At 31.9% G+C, this 24220-nt stretch overlaps 2 protein-coding genes across 12 annotated transcripts; both read right to left on the minus strand.

The window, feature by feature from the left end:
- Nucleotides 1–7658: 7658 nt before the first annotated feature.
- Nucleotides 7659–17174, minus strand: LOC117907702 (acetyl-CoA acetyltransferase-like). 11 transcript variants are annotated; one of them, XM_034821340.1, is made up of 14 exons: nucleotides 13596–13782; nucleotides 13330–13477; nucleotides 12876–12975; nucleotides 12679–12789; nucleotides 12543–12584; nucleotides 12283–12318; nucleotides 12142–12193; nucleotides 11923–11994; nucleotides 11465–11584; nucleotides 10735–10818; nucleotides 10546–10640; nucleotides 9604–9744; nucleotides 8897–9058; nucleotides 7659–8640 (listed from the first exon to the last, which is right to left on the minus strand). In XM_034821340.1, exons 2-10 carry the CDS (start codon nucleotides 13410–13412, stop codon nucleotides 10796–10798), a joined length of 639 nt encoding a protein of 212 aa, XP_034677231.1. In that variant the 5' UTR covers nucleotides 13413–13477; nucleotides 13596–13782; the 3' UTR covers nucleotides 7659–8640; nucleotides 8897–9058; nucleotides 9604–9744; nucleotides 10546–10640; nucleotides 10735–10795. The 11 variants fall into 11 exon arrangements, with proteins under 11 accessions (XP_034677231.1, XP_034677223.1, XP_034677224.1 ...); XM_034821336.1 differs by lacking the exons at nucleotides 7659–8640; nucleotides 8897–9058; nucleotides 9604–9744; nucleotides 10546–10640 and adding an exon at nucleotides 11066–11228 and having other exon boundaries at nucleotides 10733–10818; XM_034821339.1 differs by lacking the exons at nucleotides 7659–8640; nucleotides 8897–9058; nucleotides 9604–9744; nucleotides 10546–10640 and adding an exon at nucleotides 11119–11228 and having other exon boundaries at nucleotides 10794–10883; nucleotides 11923–11982.
- Nucleotides 17175–17658: 484 nt separating this feature from the next.
- LOC117906912 (disease resistance protein RPV1-like) lies at nucleotides 17659–23110 on the minus strand. The gene is made up of 6 exons (XM_034820188.1): nucleotides 22455–23110; nucleotides 18810–19920; nucleotides 18403–18705; nucleotides 18208–18310; nucleotides 17839–18124; nucleotides 17659–17761 (listed from the first exon to the last, which is right to left on the minus strand). Exons 1-6 carry the CDS (start codon nucleotides 22955–22957, stop codon nucleotides 17659–17661), a joined length of 2409 nt encoding a protein of 802 aa, XP_034676079.1. The 5' UTR covers nucleotides 22958–23110.
- Nucleotides 23111–24220: the final 1110 nt, after the last annotated feature.

Consider the following 24220-nt stretch of genomic DNA (forward strand, 5'->3'; position numbering starts at 1 on the left):
ATCCTTACGATAAAGAATCCCATAAACCACTTTAGAAGTAAAAATGATCTTGCAAACCCATGATCTTCCACCTGATGACTCAACCTCGAAGCTTGACACTCATTTGAGGGAAGTCTGAAGGATGGAGGATAGGGCTCTCTCTCTGAAACATAGGGAGAATAATGAAAAAACCTGAATCCTTAATCCTGTAAGGGGTATTTATAAGGTTTCTACTTGGCTCAAGTGACTTAAGTCCATCTTGGGCTTGGGTCACTTAATCAAGCCTAAAAAAGGTCTTAATTGATTAACTAACCCATCAAGTTTCTAACTAATCAATAAGCCCGTTCCAAATATGTCATCCATTAATTCCTATGCAACCTTGTGCAATTACCAAAATGTCCTTATGCACATAAGTAAACCAAAATTTAATCTCATCATGATAAACTGTGTCATTAAGATCTATGAGTTTGAACGAGGACCATTGAGACCCATAGATTAATACTAGCTCTCTCATTATCCAATTTTGAAGTTGACTTAACGTACATTTTAGTATAGAAAGTCAAATGTACTCCAATACCCTATGTATATTACAATGAGACAATAAGTGCTCGAATATGTGACTTGCTATCCATTTTGTACAATCTCCTTATGAACCAATGTCTATAATCTAACAAGGTGAAAGCTATCAACCTCTCAAGATTACCTCTACCATCCTTGAATTGCAAATTTTCCTATAGTATGATCAACTAACATGTCCTCGCTCACATAGAGTTTATGTCAAGTTCAGCTTAAGGAATGATTATGACTATAGTTTACTTAAACACACATCTTTAGGATTACCCAAAGGTATACACTGTCTTAGAGTTTATGAGAAATCATGATGCTTCTATTGAGAATACCTATTGCAACTAGCTTCCATCAATAGTGACCAAATCCATAGGAAATATATAATCACTATAGGATCTCACCTATAGGCCAAAGTCACTGCTAACTTTGATACAAGTTCAGTATTCTTTCAAAGTCGAAAGACAATACAACATAGCAACTTAGTGAAGTTATGACTATTTAATAGTCTTACGTCATGACTTACCCCTAACCTAATGGTTAAGATCAATCATCTCTCCAATTAGAAGGTAGTACACTACAACCTCTAATGGATTGTTTACACTTTGAATTAACTATGAACAAATTATCAACTTGTAAGGAACACATAACTTGGATCTTCCATGTAATTTCTAATGCACCTAATTCATGTTCAATGCAAAAGATGCAGGTCATAATGCTCATAAAGAATAAATCCACATTTGTTATATCATGTCATACTTTTAAGGGGTTTATCATAACAATAAGTAGATGCTCAATATCATGGGGATCCCACAATCTGCTCCATTTGTTTGGTTCATCAAGAAACTTTTCACAAACAACTTGCTAATTCATTTGTTGTATCAAATCATGCATATGTATTCAATAGTTTAAAATAGTTACAAGACATTTATCAATTAAGTTCCTTACTCATTTTTCTACATAGAAATTGCAACCATCTAATATACTTGAAACAAATCTTTGCATTCACCTTTAAGAAAACATGCAATATTAAAGATCATATTCCTTTATGTATGATCTAGTCCTTCAAAGCTTATTTTAAGCACATTTTGAATTTTTGCTTTTGGTTATCTTTTCAATTTGCACAATCCACTTTCTCATTATGGTATTGACTTGTTAGATAAGAGAAAACCTAGAACTTTAAGAGCTAATAAAAGGGCTTAATAATAATATAATACCTTATCCTTAAAATAAAAGTTGAAAGGGAATTAAAGTTATTATTAAAGTTTCCCATATAGTATATTATACCTTATCCTTTCAATCTTATTCGTAATTGACAAAGGCTTCTCCAAAACTTCATATTTGCTTTCGTCCATGGGATGGACCCACATGATAGAAAATTGAGAAAACAATTTGTACCAGATCTTTCCTATACTCCATAATCTTTACCAACTCATCCAAACACCATCTTGGATACGCATAATTTGTAGAGAAAACAATTATGGAAGACCTTGATTCTTCAATGACTTTCAAGAGTTCCAGTGTAATTGCTTCTCATCTCTTAAGTTTATCATCCCTAAAAGTGCAAATACCCTTATTAACCAAAGTTTTGTAGAGGTGATTAGTGAAATTGTAGTGGTTGTCTTAACCTTTAAAACTCAAGATAACCTTTTAAGGGGTGAAAGTAATTGGAAGTTAAACTTGATTTAGAAGGTTTCTAAAAATTAGAATTAGATTTAGTCTCTACAAGTCAAAGAAAATATTTTATTTGAGTAGTTGTTTTTATTTCTATATTTGAGTAGTCAAGTCCTAGAAAGTTTCCATAGTTGTCATTTAGAGTTTCTATTTTGTTGAATGTGAGTATCTATAAATAAAATATTATGTAAAATTTGAATAAGAAAGTGATAGAAGACAATAAAATTTTAATTATCCCCAATTTTGTATTTTCCTTTATGTAATTGTTTGTGTTTCTCTTTCAACCCTATTACTCCAACAAATTGCTATCAAAGCCAAATGAAAAAGATGGCTAATGGGATGCATTTGTTTCAAGCCCCCAACTTAGCAAAGAAAATTCGATAATTTTAACATCAAGACAAAGGCTTTGCTTGGTTCACAAGCTGCATGGGAGGTTATAGAGAAAGGCTACAAAGAGACACAAGATGAAACCATTCTACCCCCAAATCAAATGGATTTTTTGAAAGATATGGGGAAGAGAGAGAAAAAACTTTTAACATCAACTATCAATCAATGGATGAAGGTACTTTTAGAAGATTTCAAATACAATCAACTCCAAGAAAGTCTGAGAGATATTACAAAATACATACAAAGAAGTTGATAAGGTACAAAAAGTTTGTCTTCAAACTCTTAGAAGAAAATTTTGAGTTTCCACTCAATCAATCAAGTGCTTCTAGTGCTTGAGTTTTTTTAGTCGCTCTTGCAAGCTCTTGAGCACAACACTTGAGTAGTCTCAAACAGTGTTTGGGTGCTCCCACCACTTAAGTGCCAATTTTGTATGCTTGAGCACTAGATCAAATTTAATTCAATAATTAAGAAAATTACTTTATGCTTAATTAAATTTCCTTAAAGTCCATATTAAGCCAAAATTTAGAATTATTAACCTTTTCCAAATTTTTCTATACTTGTGTTATTTATAATTGATCATGCTATAACATCGAGTCTTTAAAGGAGGGTAAGACAATAAACTAAAAAAATTCCTAAGTTAAGAAGAATGGAACAAAATCGTCAACTTAAATTAAGCAATCTAATGCACTAATAGAGGTAAATTCATATCAAAAGAATTTAAATAATATTGTGAAAATCACAAGGTTCATCAACCTTTAATGGTGTCATATTCTCTATAGCAAAATAGTATAATTGAAAGAAAACATAGAACCATCCATAACATGGTTCGAAGTATGTTGAAAAGTAAGAAGATGCCTAAAGATTTTTTTGCCAAAGCAATTGATTGTGCAGTTTATTAGTCATATTATTCTCCTAATCAAAATGTATGAAAGAAAACACCACAATAAGCTTGGAATTGAAGAAAGTCGGGTATTTTACATTTGAGAGTGTTTGGAAGCATTATTTGTGCCCATGTGTTGGATCAACAACAATCAAAGTTAGATAACAAGAGTAGGAAATATATTTTCATTGGTTATAATTCAAGCTCCAAAGGCTATAAGTTATATAATCCAAACAATGAAAATATTATTATTAATAAATATGCCAAATTTAACAAAGAAGAAGCATGAGATTGGAGTACTCAAGGAGGCAACTATGATACTCCTCTCCTCTATGAAGAAGAAGAATAAATAAAAGAAAGCTTGCAAGAAATTACTACTCACTACCTCTGTCAATTCACAAAGCTCTACAACATTATCTATATTATAAAGCTCAAGTAAAAGGATACCCACTTTTACAAGCCTATGAGAGATTTATGAAATAACAAAAAATAAAATAATATGACCCTCTTTTGTCTTTTCATAGATTTTGAAAAAAATAGGTTTTGAAGAAACAATTCAAGATAAAAGATAGAAAGATGCTATAAATGGGGAAATAAAAGTAATAAGGAAGAATGACACACGAGAACTAAAATCCTTTCTAAAAGGGAAAAAGACAATAGAAGTAATATAGTTATATAAACAAAGAAGAATGCAAAAAGAGGAGTAAAGAGATACAAAAAAATATTGGTGATTAAGCATTGCAAGTAACAAGGCATCCACAATGTGAACAAGAAATCATTGATTACATTATAAAGAAAAAAATTAATCTTTTTATGATTGAAGTAAGCACATTAATACAAAATATCATTTTATTAGAGAATGTATTATGAAGAAGGAAGTGCAATTAAAATTTGAAAATTCTCAAGATCAAAATATGGATATTTTTACCAAGCCTCTCAAGTTTGAAGATTTTAGAGGGTTAAGGATGCTAATTGGAGTAAAAAAAATCAAGTTTAAGAATGCATTTTGGGAATTTAAACTTGATTTAGAAAGTTTTAAAAATTAGAATTAGATTTAATCACTACAAGTGAAAGAAAATATTTTATTTTAAGTGATTGTACTAGAGTTTTTATATTTGAGTAGTTAAGTCCTAGAAGGTTTTTATATTTTGTCATTAAAAAATTCTATTTTATCAAGCATGAGCATCTATAAATAAGAAATTATGTAATATTTGAATAACAGAACGGTGGAAGACAATAAATTTTAATTTTCCTCAATTTTTATCTTCTTTTATATAATTATTTGTATTTTTCTTTCAACCTTATTACTCCAATAGGGATATTAGGGAACTTTTGAATGTTACTATGGAAGCTATTAGGGGACTCATGAAGACTAGCTATTAGGGAACATGTGGGAGCCATTGTTGGTTTCTCTCAACATCACAAGGGAGGGAACTTTTGAATGTTACTATGGAAGCTAATATTAGGAAACTTTTGAATGTTACTATGGAAGCTATTAGGGGACTCATGAAGGCTAGCTATTAGGGAACATGTGGGAGCCATTGTTGGTCTCTCAACATCACAAGAGTGTGAGGCTCGATTTCTCTTCAGACTTGAGGATAGCAAGCTGTTTCTTAGTAAAAAGTTGGGAAGGTAAGTGGCTTCCAATGACCTTCCTAAGCAAGAGCAACTTAAATATTAGTAGGTGGGCAGATAAGAAAGAAGGAAGCCTGAAATTTCACGAAGGGAATGGCAGCATTCTAGTCTATAAAAAGGAAAGGCATGTGATTCTTTTCTCTCCCATTCCTTGACATTCAACAATAGTGGATTACAGATGGGACAAAGTGGAAGAGAAAAAGTCTTTGGATACTTTGAATTTTCAAGGATTTTTGTGGAGGAGCTTCCATCGATCCCCCATGATAGTCAAAAAAGCTATTCCTCAATCATCGGTGGAACTGAATTGCAGCTGTCATTTTTTTTTCTTTTTTGATGTGATTTTCTTTTTGAATCTTCATTTGCTTTTATCATCATTATTGCAATGTCATTTTTCTTCGGTTTGTTAAAGCGCGCGATTTCTTTTATCATCATTTAGTTGTTTAGAAGGAGTTGATTGAACGACTTTCCTATTATATATATAAATAAAATTAAAATAAATATAACTGGATGACATAATTAATTGTGAATATAAGAAATTCCCTATTAAAAACAAATATTTTTTTTGTTGGTGATATGTATTATTTTTTTCTATACTTTTGTTGCTAGTAAAATAAATGCTGCTACACATTTTTTATTTATTTATTATTTTTACATCCCGATAGATAAATCAACTCATTGTTTTTGGAATAGGACATATTAGCGATATTTTTGAATGACTTGTACATAGCTTTATTTGTAATGTTTTTTCTTTTGTGATTAAGATTTATACATATATTTTACCATAATGATAAGTTTTTTTATATATTCTAAATAATTAATAACTATTAGTAATTAAATAGACAAGCACATACAAACACAGATGCATATTTATTTATTATTATCTACTTCTATATAATTATATTTATTTCTTTTCTTTTTCAGTTTCCTTTTCAAAATAATTTCTAAGTAGCCTTCCTTATATTGTTTATTTCTTTTATATAAATTTTTCATGCAAAATTCCTTGATCCATGTTGTCGTTCTCCACCCATTTAATTTTTAACCATATATTGAGTCACTCAAAGGCCACGACAATTAATATAATTATTTTTAATTACATATTTGGGTAAAGGTCAAAATTATAATCATAAAAAAAATTAATAAACATGAATAGAAAAGTGAATGAAATTACACAGAGGGGGATGAACTTGAAGAGAAAGAGGGTCTTAAGATGGTAGGTGAAAAGGGACTATGAAATTTTCATAGATTTCTATGGAAGAATATATGGGGAATTCCCACCTATAGTCAACAAAGTTGTTCAAATACAAAAAGGTGGGACGGTGAGCAATTGTGACTTCTGGCCTAAAATGCAGGTTGGAGGATTAAACACTTGTTGAATCCAAGTCGTTAAAAGTGCGAGTCTATGGGAACACACGTATTAATATTTATAATCAATTAAAATGTTTCAATTATAATTATTTTTTATTGATAAAGCACTAACTTATCATACAATTCTTTTGTAAAATTACACATAAAGAAAAGTCTCTCTTTTTTGCTTCATGCGTTGTTTTTAATTGGGGTTTAATAATATTTCTATTTTTTTAGCAGAGAAAATTGAATAATTTAATCTTAAAAGAAATTTATGGGTACAAGTATTAATACTATTGCCTCCAAAGACCATAAGTTATTATTTTAAAAAATTGAAAAAATAAAGGAATTCTTTCATGTAAAGTTTTTGACTTTTTTTTTTTTTTCTACTAAAGAATTGTTATACTCAACTTTAATTATAAAAAAAATTAAAATTTTCTGCTATTACTTTTTGTTTAAAGAAAATAGAAACTAAAAATAAAAGGAAAAAAATAAAAGAAAATAAAATAATTAGAAGTTTATGAATTAGTATTTTATACTACTTCAAACTTATTTTTCTTATTTCAATCATTTTGTGTAAAAATTAGATAATTTAGTTATATACATAAGTTTGTAATTAATATTAAATATATTTGACTTTCTTTTATATTTTTTATAATAAAATCATATATGAGAAATTATTTTTATTTAGGTTTTTTCTTCTTTCATTTAATGAAACATAATTGTAAATTTTGACAGAAGGAAGGGCATTGCTAAAAAATCATAGAAGTTGAAACCACAACAAATAGATATTTTTCACTCTTATTTCTTATTGATTCTCATCGTGTTAGGCAGTTATTTGCCTTCAATTTTTCTTCTATTGCTTTTGTTCTTTTTATGCTTTTGGAGTTGCTTTTCTCTATATATTTTTATTCCTCAAGTTCTCCTGTAAATATTAAAAATACAATAAAAAAATTTAATTGAAAAAATATTTCTTCAAGACTCACTTTTCTTACATTTTCTTTTCTTATCACTTTTCAATCTTTTCTTTTTTTAGTCTTCAATGATCATCATTTGGTCTTAGACTTTGCTTGCCTATAATCTTATTTGAATTCCCTTTTTTACTATTTTTATTATCTCCCATTTTATTATTACTATATATATATATATATATATATATATATAGTATACTAAACTAGAGAGGGAGACAAGGGTGGGACCAAACTATAGTTTTAAGCCTAACATAGTAAACAAACGTACAACAACTGGCATGCAAACATTCTAAAGTGATGAGAAGACAGTAAAATGACATACTGAGATTACATTTGTTATTTTGCTTTTAATTGCCTAGATTGTACAACAAGATATGTAGCAGACACAAATCTAAAGAAACCTATTATACACTGAATCAGAAGGGGATGCATTTCCTCCAACATACAACTGCATTATTTGAAGCCACTCACTGCCCTGATAATTAAAGAAAAGAATAATTGCCCTGATCCGATGATGAGCCCACATCCAAGGGATAGTTGTTGTAACACTATTTGTAATACCCACCTTGGAATTCCGCCACTTCCTGGAATATTAATTTTACTGATTCCCGTTTGTGTCACATTCCGAATCCTGCACAAAAGTTTAAGGACCAGAGTGGCTGAGTAGCTGATTTCAACAATTTGAGGAAAGAAGACCAGAGTGGACTTGATGGACTAAACAAAGTTTCCAAGGCCGTGCAATCATGAGCATCAATTTCTCGTAAAGTTGATGGAAGCTCCGGAATTTCTTGAAGCAACTTGTAGTGGCTGACATGAAGCTCTCTCAGCTTATAAAATTGACCGATATCACTGAAGATTGCTCCTTCCATCCCATCGCAATAACTCAAATCCAGTTTTTCTAAGGAGCGGAAGCCTTTCAGATTCCCCAAGTTCCTAGGAAACTTCTTCAGTTTTGGACACCCATGGGCGATCAGATCTTCAAGAAATTCCAAATCATAAATGGTGTGTGGAAGAGTCTCAAGGTCCTTGCAATTACTCAAATCCAAAGATCTAAGACGCTTTATATGTTGAACGGATGATGGTAACTCTTTTATAGCCGTTCCACGTAAATCGAGGTCTTTCAACTCTTGCATGTCCTCCATGATTTCCAGAAATGTCTCCAGGTTTGAGCAATGATTGAGATCGAGTCTTTTAAGGGACTCCAACCTACAAATGTTGCTTGGAAGACTCAGGTTTTTGCAGAAACACAATGAAAATAAAAAAAGTAGCTAAAGTTGATTGACTCTGCAAATTTGGGTCATTGACTGTCTTGATTTCAAGTTGTCAAGTTTGTACTGGCTTTGCATTACTATTGCAACACTACATACTATAGTTGAAACCAACATCAATGAGACTTAACGTTTAACAATTAAATTTTGCGAGCTAGAAGGTGAGGTCTCACTTTCCTCACGGCAACACTCACCAAGCCCTGAGCTTCAATAGCATCTGGAAACATGCATTCAATGCGGATGCCATAGTGTTTCTTAACAGTATCAAAGAATTGATATGTTTCCAGGTTGAACCTTCCGGTGTTCAAGCTGAACACCTTTAATGGATGACCAGCTAAGTAGCATCTTCAGCACCACTGCCAAAAAAACAGGAAAGGAAATATTAATATTTTTTTTCAGTACACAGCTTTGATTCTGATTCCACTAGTAAAGATGACGCAGAATATCACACATGTATTGATAAAAGAAACACAATATAAAGTACTTAATTCCATTCTGGTGGAAATCCCAGTTTTTCAATTGAACATGGAGTACCAGTACTGGATTAATCAGGTGATCTGTTTTGAAACAATTGTCAGATAACCATATATAGAACTTCAACTGTTGCACATTGTATACAACTTAATGATTCTGCACATCCCCATAAAAGTTCCTACTAGATCCAGTATAAAAGTATAAACCCAACCCCCCAAATCAGTAATGCTGGCTTTAAAATGCTAGCACTAAACTAATGGCTACAGTCAACTTGTTGCACACTTCCTCAATAATGAGTCGAAACACAGTCACGTTAATGGATATGATGATCTGTTGACAAGAGAACACCATTCCAAAAAGATATCTCATGTGTTTTCTAAAACCAGATCTATTAGAATATGTAACACAAATTTCATCTACCTCATACCTGCTTTTACAAAATCTGTATGTTTATATTGAGCTTCTCCTTTAACATCCTCCTCTGTTACAGGATGTACATGAACACCAAACTCGAATCAATGTCCTCCATAGTCAATTCGTACTCCTCATCCATCTTCTTCTTAACCAACTGAAAGACATAAATAGAAAAGCTACATTATTTTTTAATTTCAACAACAATAAAATCACTGCTTTGAAAAACCTCAGAGTGATGTAGAACAGCTGGAAACAGGATCTAATGATTTTAACTGTAGGGATTGGAACATCTGGACCACTCCCTTTTCAGCCCACATCTCCCACTCCCTCCCTCCCTATTTCTCCTCATAATTCACTGAGGGTTCAATTTCCTTTAACTCTATTTTTGTCTTCTCGCCTAAGCATACATTCCTGAGATGCCAAAGATAACTCCCTCCTTGTCAACTGCAAAGAGGAGTTGCATGGCCTCTTCACCTCGCAACAGCTTCTCCTGGAGTCCCACCACACCCCAGACATCCATGGACATTGGCACTTAACTGCCAAAATCATGAAAATCTATGCATTGCCCCAAACATTATATGAAAACTAGTTGCATATTATGTCAGAAAAATTCAAACCCCCAGCCCATATGCTATGGCCTTCAACTTTGCCAAAGAAATAGGTGTTATTTTCCAATGGTGTTAATCCCCATAACTGGAATGCAAATTAGATTGTACTTGTTTGTTCCAAAGGTATAAACTAACACATCCCAGGCAAACTGACCTTGTAGCTAACCAACTTTTTGTAGGTATTCAGAAAATGCAACTTGAACAATGATGCAGGTGTGATCGATTTACATTTACATATTTGAATCGTTAAAAAAGAAGCTGAGCAGCACATAGGAAGTAGTTCATTTAACTATATATTCATTATTTATAACTAGTGGCTTAAATTATGAACATTCAGTGAAAATTACCTGTAAACCCATTCATTATCATACCATACCAAGAGACCAACTTGATGAAGTTGTCATTCAGAGCAATTCCAGCCTTGGCATAAAAAATACTCGACCTGCCAAAGGGCAAGTGATTATACAATTCACTTGCAAAATAAGCAAAGTATTGAAGACGAGGAAGAAAAAGAGATATTGCAAGATTTGCCCCACCTGCAGTCTCCCACAAAGTCACTTGATACCACATCATCCTTAGTGTAACCAAGGATTTCCTTCAAATTTCCCTCATATTCCGCTCTGAAAGAGAATCAGATGGTTAAATTAATAAGAATATCTTGAGTTCTTCTTTTTCATCCTCTTTTCTTGCAAATCAGAAGGTGCAACCAGCCAAGAAAAAGAAATAAATAAATCCAAATCAGAATATGATAGAAATTTAAAAAGAAAAAATTGCTTCTAGCATAACTTCATAAGATTCCATTTGTATATATGAAAAAACTCTCACAAACACAAACATATATATTAGTCACACTATTGTGGAACTAACCATAAATAATGCTAACAAACATTGAAGAGTAGTTATGGAGCAACAAAATTCACTCTAGCTGCAGCTTTTAAGAAGAAATCATCCTCAAAATCGGTGGCATATATTGAAAGGTTGAGGCCTTAACTCAAGAGTAGATATGAATGGAGAGAGAGATTTGGATGAACTACAACAACAGAATGGAAAACATAAGAACAAGATGTAAGTTTGAATTCAAGAATGGTCTAAAAGTTGTCTCTGGTTCTGATTTATAGAAACATAAATAATTCTTGAAACATTGCTTAGTTTAAGTTGTTTCACTTTTTTGGCAGAGTACCATATCAACATAGATTCATCCTGAAACATGACCTAGGAACACAAATATATGGGAACAGAGAATGAAAGAATCAAGAGGAAACATACCTGTAACTTGCTCCTCCTGTAAGAGCAAATTGCCACTGATAGATGCAGCTTCTTCAAGATAAACCGCACACAATAAATACCCAGAAGCACATCTTCTCAAAAATGAAAAATTTTCAACACCTAGAAATGAATGGAGTTGAATTAGACCTAAAAGGTAAATAAATCCTTTGGTTCCAAAATAGAAGCCATAGGATAGAACATAATTCCTACAAAATTGGGGCAAAAAGATGGGCAAAAAATAGAAAAACCATATAAACCTGCCAGTGTCACTAGATCCCAAGGGTTTTACCGACCTAAAATGCTTCAGGCCTATATATTCTCCACCATCTAGAATCAGTAAATCAGGGGTTACCTAAGCACAGGAATGAGTTAAAGATCTTTGAGAAATGAATTTTCATATGGAGAAGTCTTTTTGTCTAAAACACAATGATATCCAACTAGGTGGATGATCTTCATACCTTTCCTATCTAAAACACCAGTAAAGCCTTTTGGGGCACTCTCAGGTGGAATTTTCATACCTACATTTAGGGCTTCAAATTACACCAACAATATCTTTGAGAAATCATCAAACTTAAGAGCTTATCTCAATCCATAAGAAAGAAAGAAAAATCAGCTAGAAAACCTCCAAATCGAAATTTCTACAGTAATGAGTGGACAAAAAAATGGAGAAGTCGTACCTGAAAAGCCTCCAAATCCTCTGGTGACTTGAAACCCTAGCAATTCAAAACCCTAGAGAAAACCATAAGGTAGAAAATAATAGAGTGAAATCGAAAAAATAAAAAATAAAACAAAGTGACAATGTTGAAAGAAAAAAATACCAAGCCGCATCCCACAATGCTTGAAGAATCAGCCAGCTATTACAAGAGAGAAAAAAAAAAAAAACAATGATTTCGGTACCGACAATGATGAAAGAGGAAATGGGTTTGGCAATCAAGGGTGAAGGGTAGAGAAGTGGGTTTGGCAACCAAGCCAAGCAGGAGAGAAATGTTGCAATTTATATATGGGTTTTATGGTAGCGGTCTGGTGGCGTCCTGGGCCATAAACTGTTATAGTAGAGACGGTGAACTAGAACACTCACAGGATCAAGACCAAGCAACTTTTGATTGGCAAGAGCTACAACCTGCAGAAAACAAATGAGATCATAAAATTAGCATAAACTGTTAATTGATAAAAGAGATGGTAGAAGTATAACAAGCACAAGAATAAATCCTTACGGCGAAAGCCTCATTTATTTCATAGTAATCAATTTGAGAAGCCTTCAGGCCAGCATTAGAAATAACTTTTGGTATTGCAAGGGCTGGGGTAGTTGTAAACAACTCAGGTGCCTGCCCAAGCCAATCATGTTTTAGTATCAAGTCATCTGTTGTCATATCAAGATCAAGACAGATGTAAGTTAACTTGTTAATAGTACCTGAGTAGCATCACCATATCCTGCAATCTTAGCAATCACTTGGAGTCTAAGCTCAACTGCCTTCTTACCGCTCCCTAGCACTAGTGTAGCCGCACCATCACTGTCCACAAGTGAACAGCACCAACTTACAGCGAAATGGTTGGCAACACCTCATGGGTTGACATGCCTGGTTACATAGAAATATACAACAGAAATCTATCAAAGCAATATCTGGGTTAAACTAAAATCTGATGAACTAAAAGAATCACTATCTCTTTAGTGGGTTAACAAAAAGGTATATGCCCCTAACTTAGGTGTTTAGATATGAAATTTAGTTATTTATTTTCAAAGTGAAGCCCTATATAAACAGAATTGTATACCAAACCATAGGAAACAAATGTGCAAATATTCTGAAATAATAAGATCACAATGATGTCAATGAAGATGGATTGCATAAAGCAAAATTCCAACTCACATTGTTTTGAATTTTAACCCAATCGAGTGAAAGCAAGAATTGGTTGTATACATCCTTGTCAGATAAAAGCTTCCGTAATACATCACCACTAAAAATACGAGAATAACAACATCTGTATACCGAAATTTGAGAATACTTCACCCTCCTCCTAAAGCCATTTAGATGAAAACTATTTAGTACAATGGAGTAATAAAACTAAGTCTTTTAGCCATTTAAATCACTTAATCAGACAATATAAACTAAGAAGAGAAAGGAAGGTGGCGTACCAAAAGCTTGAGATACATGTTTAGTGTCTTCTACAGTAAATCCGTTGAACAAATTTGTAGAGAAGCTTCAACAATTTATGTATATGGTTCTCTTTATCATCTTGGGAGGCATAGTTTCTCTGTCCATCAGCATTAGTATCTTTTGCAATCCAAACCCATGGGCCAACATTTAGATGAGGGATCATCCACTAATCCAAATCCATCATCACAACAATTCACGTCATATATTGAATTACAACCATCTATATGAACAAAGTAAAAAATAAACAAAGATGATTTACCTATAAGTCAAGTCATTCTTATAGAATTTGTTAATATATATATATATATTGAAATTAACAACAAAAATAGAGAAGATATTTGAACAAAGAGGTTTTTTTTTTCAAATAAAAAAAAAATAAATAAAAGCTAAATTATAAATTAAAATTAAAACTAATAAATTCTAAAAAATCATCTTTAAAAAATTAAAATAATATCTAAAATAATAAAATCTAAGAGAAGTTATTTTTATTTTTTTAGATTTAATTTTATTTTTATTTTTGTATGTCTATTATTTTTTTTAAGGAAGAAAAGATGTGTAGATTAGAAAATTATAATTGTTTTGTTAATTTTTTTCCTATGTTAAATGATTATGTATTTATAGATAAAACTACAAACTAACTTTTATTTAAATCTCATTCAAAGTTATAACGATTCAAAAATAGATATTTTAGTTATTTCATAAAATAGGCATACCTACCAAAAATGTAACTAGGGTATACATATCACATATGTATCTAAGTAAAAAAAAAATGAAGAATGTAATTAGTATGTGAAAAATGTGATCAAGATAGAAAAAGATGAAAATTGTGATCTAGGTACAAGAATATGATTAGGGTACAAAAATGTCATTATAATGTCAAAAATATCATTAGCATATAAAAAATATGACTAAGGTAATAAGACAAAAAAAAAAATGTGATTAGGGTGTGAAGAATATAATTAAAGTATAAAAAAAAATGTTATAATGAGATGAACAACATGATCAAGGAACGAAAAATATGATTAGAGCATAAAGAATATGATTAAGGTACAAAAAAAAATTATGGTTTAGGTATAAAAAAATACGAGTGAGATTAAAGTATGAAAAATGTGACTAATTAATTTATAATTAGGGTCAAACTTGGACCAAAATGGGAGACAAATAAATACTAATTCTTGATTCAACCAACTTGACTTACATTTTAAAAACATATGATAATTTTTAAAACTTGAATATAAAATTAATTCAAAAGTCTTTTTTTTTTTTCACCTTTTGTTAATCAATACATGCTTTCCATTTTTTCCTTCTAAATTTTGGACTTAAAGACTTCTAATATCTAAATATGCTCCTTTCCTTCCAATAACTCATTCCAAAGATTAGCTTTTGAGAATTCCTAACACATTTTTAACAAAAACAAAAAGAATTTAGGTCTTTGAGCCCAACAATTGGGGATCTCAATTTTTTCTTGAAATTTTGGGATAACTAAAAGCAAACAAATTTATAAAATTAAAAATTAAATAATAGAAAAGAAAAAAAAAACGGAATATTAGTCTAGTAAATGAAAAGAAAGAAGACGTACCTTATAGGAGGGTGAAGAAAAGTGTGTTAGGTTGAAAACTAGAGAAGTCTTGATTTTTTGTTGTGTGGGTTCTCTGCATCATCAAGACTTCCCCTTAACATTGAAATCTGTATTTCACTCAATAACCGAGGCCAATGGTTGGTGGCATTGGAATCTCTGTTCAAGATGTTGGTTTTATATATAAGATGAAGCCCACACTCTTCCACTTTCTCTCGGTTACCATGAAATGAAGCCTTCATATGTCTCCATTCATTCGACCAAACCTCATTCTTAATACCAACCTTAGGATAAAATGCCACCAAGACTCCATTTGATTCACCACCATTATAGCAACATCTAAGGCTACACCCGAGTAGACCCCCGACCTCGGATTCAGATAAGTAAAAATGATGGAAGGTCAATACACAACGAATAAGAACTTCATTGAATTCAAAAACAGAGCATAAGGCAAATCCCAAAAAGTTGTTATCCTCCCACCAATTCTCAGGAAGCTCTACTACTATTTCAGATCCTTTTTTCTTATGGCTTATCCACTCCGGAATTCCATTATTTCCAGGCATTAAAATTTTGACTCCGTTCGGGAAAAGGAACCTGGGCTCATACTCCTGTAAGAAATATTAGTGTAAATCTTGTGTTTTTGTCAAAAAGAAAAAGGAAAAAAAAAAAAAAGGTTAAATTTCTTGAAAATCATACCTCAATTGCTGATTCGAAGCACTTGAACAAGGATAAACCAAGTGAACTTGAAGGACTTGATAAAGTTTCCAGGCAAGGACAACCATGGGCATCAAGAAATCGTAAACTTTGGGGAAGCTTTGGAATTTGTAGAAGCTTCTGGCAGTGATTCAAGTGGAGGCTTCTCAGTTTAGAAAGCTGAATGATGTTGGCAGGTATGCTACTAAAATGGTTCCCATCCAGAGATAAGTTTTTCAATGATGAAAGGTGGCAAATATGATTGAGGAGCTCTCCTTCCGTTAGACTGCAGTTACTTAGAGATAAATTTTCCAGTGAAGATAGGTTCCAAAAACCACTAAGGATTCCTTCTTCCATTAGATTGCAGTTACGAAGAGATACAATTTTCAATGAAGATTGGCGCAAAATATCACTGAGGATTCTTCTTTGAATTGGGCTGAAGTTACCTACGGAAAATACTTCCAGTGCATATAGGCGGAAATAATCACCGCCGATGCCTCTGTCGTCTCTTGTACATGATTCTACCAGTGATGACAGGGAGGAAACATGAGGGTTAAGGACCTCTCCTTCCACTACGGCGTGCCGCCAGATTACTCTTTGCTTTATAATCCAACAAGTTAGATGCAAAGATCCCACTAGCTTCACCTCCACTCTCTCCAGTTTTGGACATTCTTGGACATCAAGTGTTTTAAGAGAGCTCAAATTGCAAATGCTATTCGGAAGACTCACAAGCTCTGCACAACATTTCAAATTCAAGTGTTTAAGAGCCTTTAGACGTCCAATTGAGGATGGAAGCTCTTCTATACCTGTAAAACTCAAATCAAGCCTTTTTAGATTTTCCATATCATCTTTGATTTCTGGAAAGCCCTTTAAATTTGAACATCTCTTCACAATGAGAGTTTCAAGAGAGCTCAAATTACAAATGCTCTCCGAAAGACTTCTTAGGCTTTTGCAATTAGACAAATCTAGGTGTGGAAGAGCCTTTAGATGTCCAATTGAGGATGGAAGCTCTTCTATACCTGTTTCCCTCAAATCACACCTTTTTAGATTTTCCATATCATCTTTGATTTCTGGAAAGCCCTTTAAATTTGAACACCTCGCCAAGATGAGAGTTTCAAGAGAGCTCAAATTACAAATGCTCTCCGAAAGACTCCTTAGGCTTTCGCAACTAGACAAATCTAGGTGTTGAAGAGCCTTTAGACGTCCAATTGAGGATGGAAGCTCTTCTATACCTGTAAAACTCAAATCAAGCCTTTTTAGATTTTCCATATATATCATCTTTGATTTCTGGAAAGCCCTTTAAATTTGAACACCCCGCCAAGATGAGAGTTTTAAGAGAGCTCAAATTACAAATGCTCTCCGAAAGACTTCTTAGGCTTTCGCAATTAGACAAATCTAGGTGTTGAAGAGCCTTTAGATGTCCAATTGAGGATGGAAGCTCTTCTATACCTGTTTTCTCCAAATCAAGCATTTTTAGATTTTGCATATCATCTTTGATTTCTGGAAAGCCCTTTAACTTTGAACACAACCTCACAATGAGAGTTTTAAGAGAGCTCAAATTGCAAATGCTCTCTGAAAGACTCCTTAGGCTTTTGCAACTAGACAATTCTAGGTGTTGAAGAGCCTTTAGACGTCCAATTGAGGATGGAAGCTCTTCTATACTTGTAAAATTCAAATCAAGCATTTTTAGATTTTCCATATCATTTTTGATTTCTGGAAACCCCTTTAAATTTGAACACCCCCCCAAGATGAGAGTTTTAAGAGAGCTCAAATTACAAATGCTCTCCGAAAGACTTCTTAGGCTTTCGCAAAAACACAAATCTAGGTGTTGAAGAGCCTTTAGATGTCCAATTGAGGATGGAAGCTTTTCTATACCTGTAAAACTCAATTCAAGCTCTTTTAGATTTTCCATATCATCTTTGATTTCTGGAAAGCCCTTTAAATTTGAACACCCCTTCAAGATGAGAGTTTCAAGAGAGCTCAACTTACAAATGCTCTCTGAAAGACTTCTTAGGCTTTTGCAATTAGACAAATCTAGGTGTTGAAGAGCCTTTAGATGTCCAATTGATGATGGTACTTCTATAATAGCCGTTCTTCTTAAATTAAGCACTCTTAGTTCGTTCATATTTCCCTTGATTTCCGGAAAACTCTTCAGCTTTGAACAGCCCCCGCAAGAGAGACTTCGAAGACGTTCCAATTTATGAAAATTCCTTGGAAGACTATGAAGTCTTGTGCACCCTATTATATTCAAGAAAATAGTTAGATAATAACTCTAATAATAATAATGGTGATGGGTGAATTTTGAAGTAACTTTATACAACCTTTGAGAATTAGAATCTCCAAATTTGGTACACTCGAAAAGTCCGGGATTTCAACGAGATCCTTTGAATAACTAAGGTTGATGACTTTCAACTTGTCAAGAATCTAAAACAAAATAACATGCCTTAATAGATAATTTTTTAAAAACTTTAACATGAATATAAAAATTATTAATGAAATAACAATAAAAATATTACCTCATTCTCTTTCCAAAGTTGCTTTATGCTGCTATGGATTAAATCAAGTTCTACAAGATTCTTTGCATGAAAATTCCTTGGTAAGCATTGTAAACGGTATCTCTCAAAATGGAGATATCTTAACTCAGAGGAAGGAATTTCAAACTCCTCGGGAAGGTCCACCTCAAAATAATCCAAACCATCCTGCATATGATAGACTTTGAGCAATCTAAGACTTTTCATCTTCGCGAAAAAATTTGCAGAAAATTGTATTTGGTTTGATATAGAAACTCCTACAAATAGTCCTTCAATTGCTTTAGTCCCCTACAAAAAATAAAAGCCAATAATAAGCCAAGAACAAGGTGTACAAAAATTAACCAAATTATATAGATATACAATTTCTTAAACAAGTTACATTTTGCTCTTACCGTATTTCCTGTTAACACGCTCTCAACATCTTTAGGATCCCAAAGTCTACTCCTTTTTCCAGGCTCTTGAGGATATTTGTGAGACTCTTTAAGACCTTCTTGACGAACAACTTCCTGACCCATTTGTTGTAATAAATCATGCATATCTAACTTGTTTTCTGAAATAGTAATGAGACATCTATCTTCTAGAACTTTTATTACAACCTTTGCACCACTTCCTAATATTCTTGAAACAAAATTTTTGTCTTCTCCTCTAAAAAAACATGCAATATCCAAGAATACACCTTGTTGTCTACCATCCAATTTATCATAACTTACTTTAAGCACATTGTAGACTGTTATGTCAGGCATTTCTTGTAGTTTCTGCAATTCACTTTCCCATTCCTCTGTTGACTTCTTAAAGAGAAAGCGACCCAAAACTTTAAGTGCTATTGGAAGGCCATCAGCATACTTTACTATGCTATCTGAAAGGCTTTCAAATTTGGGTATGGGAGTATTTTGCTTAAAGGCCCACCAATTAAAAAGTTCAACAGATTTTTCATGATTCAATTTTTGCACCTCATAAATTTCATTTACTTCATGTAGTTCTAACAAATGTTTATCTTTAGTTGTTATGATGATTATACTTTTTGCACCATACCAACCATATTTTCCGGCCAAGTTTTCTAATTGCATGTAGTCGTCCACATCATCGAGAACAATAAGGACTCTTTTCAATCGAAGCCTCTGCTTTATCACATTGATTCCTTCCCTAATACTGTTGAATTCTGGCTTATTACGGTGATTACACTTTAAGGTATCTTGAAGAAGTCTCTTTTGTAATTTAAGTAAACCATCTTCACGTTGCCCCCCAACATTTTCAAGAAAGCTACTACCATCAAATTGAGATGAAATATCATTATAAATAGCCATAGAAATGGTAGTTTTACCGATTCCACCAGTTCCATAGATTCCAACCATGTGAACCTCATCCAACTCAGTTTTTATAAGTGATTTTAATTGCTCCAAATGAAAGTCCATTCCAACTATGTTGTCACCCACATGTAAAGGCTTACGGTTCAATTTTGTAATGATATCTTCACAAATACTTTGAATAAAGTCTGCCTCAGATCTACCAATCATAAAGTACATAGGATTAGAATTAATTACAAATATAATCAATATAAAAGAAATTTGAACAATAGAATGTAACAGAAAAAAAAAATCAAACCAATTTATTAAATTACTTATTTAAGTACATTCTAATTATTCCTACCTATAAATTCAAGTAAGAAAAAAATGAAAAATATAAACTTTAATTGCTCACTTGGTTGACGGGTTCAAATTGAAGTCGACTAATATAGAATATTACAAGACTCCATGATAAGGCATGCTATAATCATAACACAAGTAGAGATAACTATTGATTGAAGAGAATTGTTAAGAACTCTCTGCCATACTCTTACATAACTTTCTTTCACCCTTCATTTAATAAAAAGATCCTTTGATTCCCCATTCACTTGTTTCTATATTTTATCAACTTACCATTTGTTTAAAGATTTGTTTGTTGATTAAAAACCTTGAATGTAATTGAAAAAGATTTGAAAGACTTCTTAGAGAAAATTAACATAAGGGAATGGAGACTCATTTTTGTTAGTGCTTCTCACAATGTTGTCATTATAAGAATAAAGCTAGTAAAATAATCCTAAATAAACATTGTAAGAGGTTTTGGGAATTAAGCATAGGGCTAACTGACCAAACAATCGGTGGAATGGACTTTTTATTATAAAAAAAAATGTATCATTAAGATCACAAAACAAGCTACCCAAGAAAAATATCATATTGAAAACATGATCATTATAGCATAGCGAATTTGGACGAACAATTCTATGCACAAAAACTAGGAAAATTGAGACTCTAAGTAATAAAGGAAGGTGCATGGAAATCGTTGTAGTGAGTGAGCATGGAATTCATTGGCAATACAAAATCACAAATGTCTTTGCAATATAGAATGGTTAAACATTATACTAGGCTTGTGTCTATAAACTGCAAATCTCTAAAAAGTTGTGACCATTCAAGGTGTCATAAAATAACTGTAATATAGATGATAGACTATAGACAAGATGTAGGAATCCCAAAGAAACAACAAAATCCTTCATGCAAGAAGGCCTGCAAACTATACTTTTGAGCTAGTGTTAAAATTGGTTCAAGTTTAGACACTCTTTAAAAAAATCTCTTACTAAAGGTGTTCATTAAATTAAAATACAATATTAAGTATTTAAAGCTTTAGATTCTGAATATATTAGAGTGGATAATGATGATGATGATAACAACAATAATAATAACATAATGATATTATTAGTAATAGTAATTTTAATTAATATTGATAGTATTTATATTATAAGTAGTAACATTAACAACAACAACAACAATAATAATAATAATCATTATTATCATCATCATCATCACATGAAAGAACAAAAAGATAAATATGAAAAAGATAAAACAGAAAAAGTGAAATGAAGGAAAAAGATAAATAAAAAATAAATAAATGAAGCCATTTGGACTTTTTTTATTATTATTGATCAAATATTAGTCAAATATTTAGTAGTAGTTTTCCTATAGAAAAAGAAAAATATGAAAAAAGATAAAATAACAAATTAAAATGGAATAAAAATAAAAAAATAAATTAAGCCATTTTGACTTTTTTTTATTGATCAAATACCAATTAAATATTTAGTAGTAATATTTCCTCCAACCCTAGATCCTTACAAGAAATTAACATGTTAATCATGATTCACTTTAATTATGTATCCAAGGTACTCTAAGCAAAATCCTCTCTCAATTCCCTCCCCTTCCTCTTTCCAAATTGTCCTTGTCCTTACACTACTAAATTATTTATCTGACCATTTTTATTAACAAAATAAGAGAATGATTTACTTGTAGATCTCACCGTGAAATCAAAGGTCATGTTACCGCATGTACATGTGAAAAAATAATCAAAAGGGTTGAATAAAGTAAAATCACGAACAAAATTTTGAAGATAAAAATAAGTAAAACCACATGAAAGTATAGGTAATAACTAAAATGTATGTTGGAATATTGGTCATAGACCAATCAAACCTTGATACAATTACTATTATTTCATATAATAACGATAATTTAGATTAAATTAAATTAATATTTGTGCATTTTCAGGCTTTATACATTTTATTTTATTTTATTAAACTTAAAATGATGAAGTTAATATACATGAAATCATGGTGGTGAAATGTTAAATGTTTTATATTGATAAAATCTCGTAGTTCAGATTTTTTTTTTTTTTTTTTTAAATACTTTGAATAAAAAACTTCACCATCTTGCATAAAATAAATTGGTCATATAATTAAACAAATAGAAAGAAAAAGCAGAAGGGTAATATATCTAATATTAAGTAGATTTGATTCAAAAATGGACCCGTAAAGCTTCAATCCAATCATAAACTTAGGCTAGTTTAGAGTTTCTCAACCAATTCATGTATTTTGTTTAAAATCTGATAGTGATAGCATGGAGTAAGTTTCCATATAAATAGAAAAATATAATTTTCACATAGGAAATATACTCAGCTTTGTAATTATTAAAGTAGGATAAAATTTATATAGTAGAGGTGAAAAGAAGTATAGTTACTGATTCTGCAGATGATGAAATCCAGATAGGTTGGCTGCTGTCATCAAGGCATTCTTCCACGTTTCTATTGTCTTCTCCTTCTCTTGATCTGCATCTTTTGCGTGCTCCAAAAATGCATCTTTAAAACTTCCTCCTTGTTTTCGTACATCTGTTGGCTCCACATGGTAGAAAACCGGCAAAACCACAGATCCCTTTTCTGTCTTACAGTCAATGATCTTTACGAGTTCATTCAAACACCACTTGGAGTCAGCATAGCGTTTTGAGAAAATAATAACAAAAATCTTTGATTCTTCGATGGCTTTTGAGAGATCTGATGCGATGTCTCCTCCTTTCTCAAGTTCCTCATCATCTCTGAAGGTGTGAATTCCATTTGCAACCAAATTAGCATAAAGATGACCAGTGAAAGTCTTGCGGGTATCTTCACCTCTAAAACTTAAGAACACATCATAAGTATGAGGATTAGAAGAGGAAGATGACGCTTGTAGGGTGCTGATAGAAGCCATTTCTGAACTGGATCTGGCAAAGTTACAAGGAGGCTAAGAACGAAAAGAAAGGGTCTTTGGTTGCAAATGACTGTTCTTCTCCTCTGGCAAGCAATTTTCCTTTTTATTGGGTTGGAGGCAAGAGGAAAGAATGAAAGTTCATGGAAGAAGAAAGAGAAATACAGTTCGAGTCCACAAGCTAAATTGTCCTATTCCAATTGTGGGGCTGCCAGTACTTAAATTACTTTCAATGGAAGCATTTTCCCTAAAAATATTTATGTGAGAATCATTAATCAGGTGATTTTTTAGAAGTATTATAAGTAATTTTTAAATTTTTTAAAAGTATTTTTTAAGATCTCCCTTGGTTTATGCATTGTTTTTAATTAAGGTTTAGTAATACTTCTAATTTTTTTGGCCGAAAAAATTGAACAATTTAATCTTAAAAGAAATATGTGGATACAAGTAAGGAAGAAAATATCGGGATATATCGCCGATATATCGTGTATCGTCGATATATCGTGTATCGAGAGGGGTCGACACGATATTTCATGGAGAAAAATTGGAATGGAGATATTTCCTCAAAAATCGTCAATATATCGACGATATATCGACTCGGGGAAATAAATCGGCGATTTTGTGAAAAAATTGCCTCTAGTGGCAATAAATCGCCGATAAATCATATGAACTAGTATATTTTGACTGTGAAATATGTTTATTTAATACAAATTATTGATATTTAATGAAATGAAATATTTTATGTGACTTTGTAATAAGAACAATTACAAAATTAACATTTTTTATAGATCGACATGATATAATTACATCTAATATCGTAAATTATATCATATGTATATCAGATTTTTCAATAAAATAATTTTAAAATGTCTATTATACTTCTAATTATATTATTATGAGATTTTTCTTATATTTTTATAAGTTTTTAACAATTTTAAGTCTATCGATATTTTTTTTCTAAAATATCCACTAATATATTTCCGATATAACCGTAAAATCGAAGTATCGATATATCCGTGATTATCGATATTTTTATCATTGGATACAAGTATTAATACTATTGGCTCCGGTGACCATAAGTAATTAGTAAAAAAAATTGAAAAGATAAAAGGAGTTCTTTCACGAAAAGCTATGGACCCTTTTTTTTTTTTTTTTATTAAAGAATTGTTATAAATTCAAGTTGCTTTTGCTCTGCCCAAGAATGCATGGTGACCCTTTCATGAATGCTGGTACCCATGTGGCTTATGGGACGTTTTCAATGAATCATTG

The sequence above is a fragment of the Vitis riparia genome, chromosome 18 (genome assembly GCF_004353265.1).
Source record: "Vitis riparia cultivar Riparia Gloire de Montpellier isolate 1030 chromosome 18, EGFV_Vit.rip_1.0, whole genome shotgun sequence".
Lineage (NCBI taxonomy): Eukaryota > Viridiplantae > Streptophyta > Magnoliopsida > Vitales > Vitaceae > Vitis > Vitis riparia.

What these genes read in the sequence shown, in the direction of transcription:
- LOC117907702 (XM_034821331.1), bottom strand. Translation starts at nt 17,164, where the DNA reads ATGATATATATGGAAAATCTAAAAAGGCTTGATTTGAGTTTTACAGGT. An exon ending in GATATGGAAAATCTAAAAAG is followed by an intron (nt 16,713 to 16,925) that starts GTGTGATTTGAG and finishes AAATCTAAAAAG; the next exon opens with GCTTGATTTGAGTTTTACAG. An exon ending in GCTTCGAATCAGCAATTGAG is followed by an intron (nt 15,802 to 15,889) that starts GTATGATTTTCA and finishes TATTTCTTACAG; the next exon opens with GAGTATGAGCCCAGGTTCCT.
- LOC117906912 (XM_034820188.1), bottom strand. Translation starts at nt 22,957, where the DNA reads ATGGCTTCTATCAGCACCCTACAAGCGTCATCTTCCTCTTCTAATCCT. An exon ending in GCGTGTTAACAGGAAATACG is followed by an intron (nt 18,706 to 18,809) that starts GTAAGAGCAAAA and finishes TATTTTTTGTAG; the next exon opens with GGGACTAAAGCAATTGAAGG. An exon ending in GAAACTCTCATCTTGAAGGG is followed by an intron (nt 17,762 to 17,838) that starts GTGTTCAAATTT and finishes TGAGTTTTACAG; the next exon opens with GTATAGAAAAGCTTCCATCC.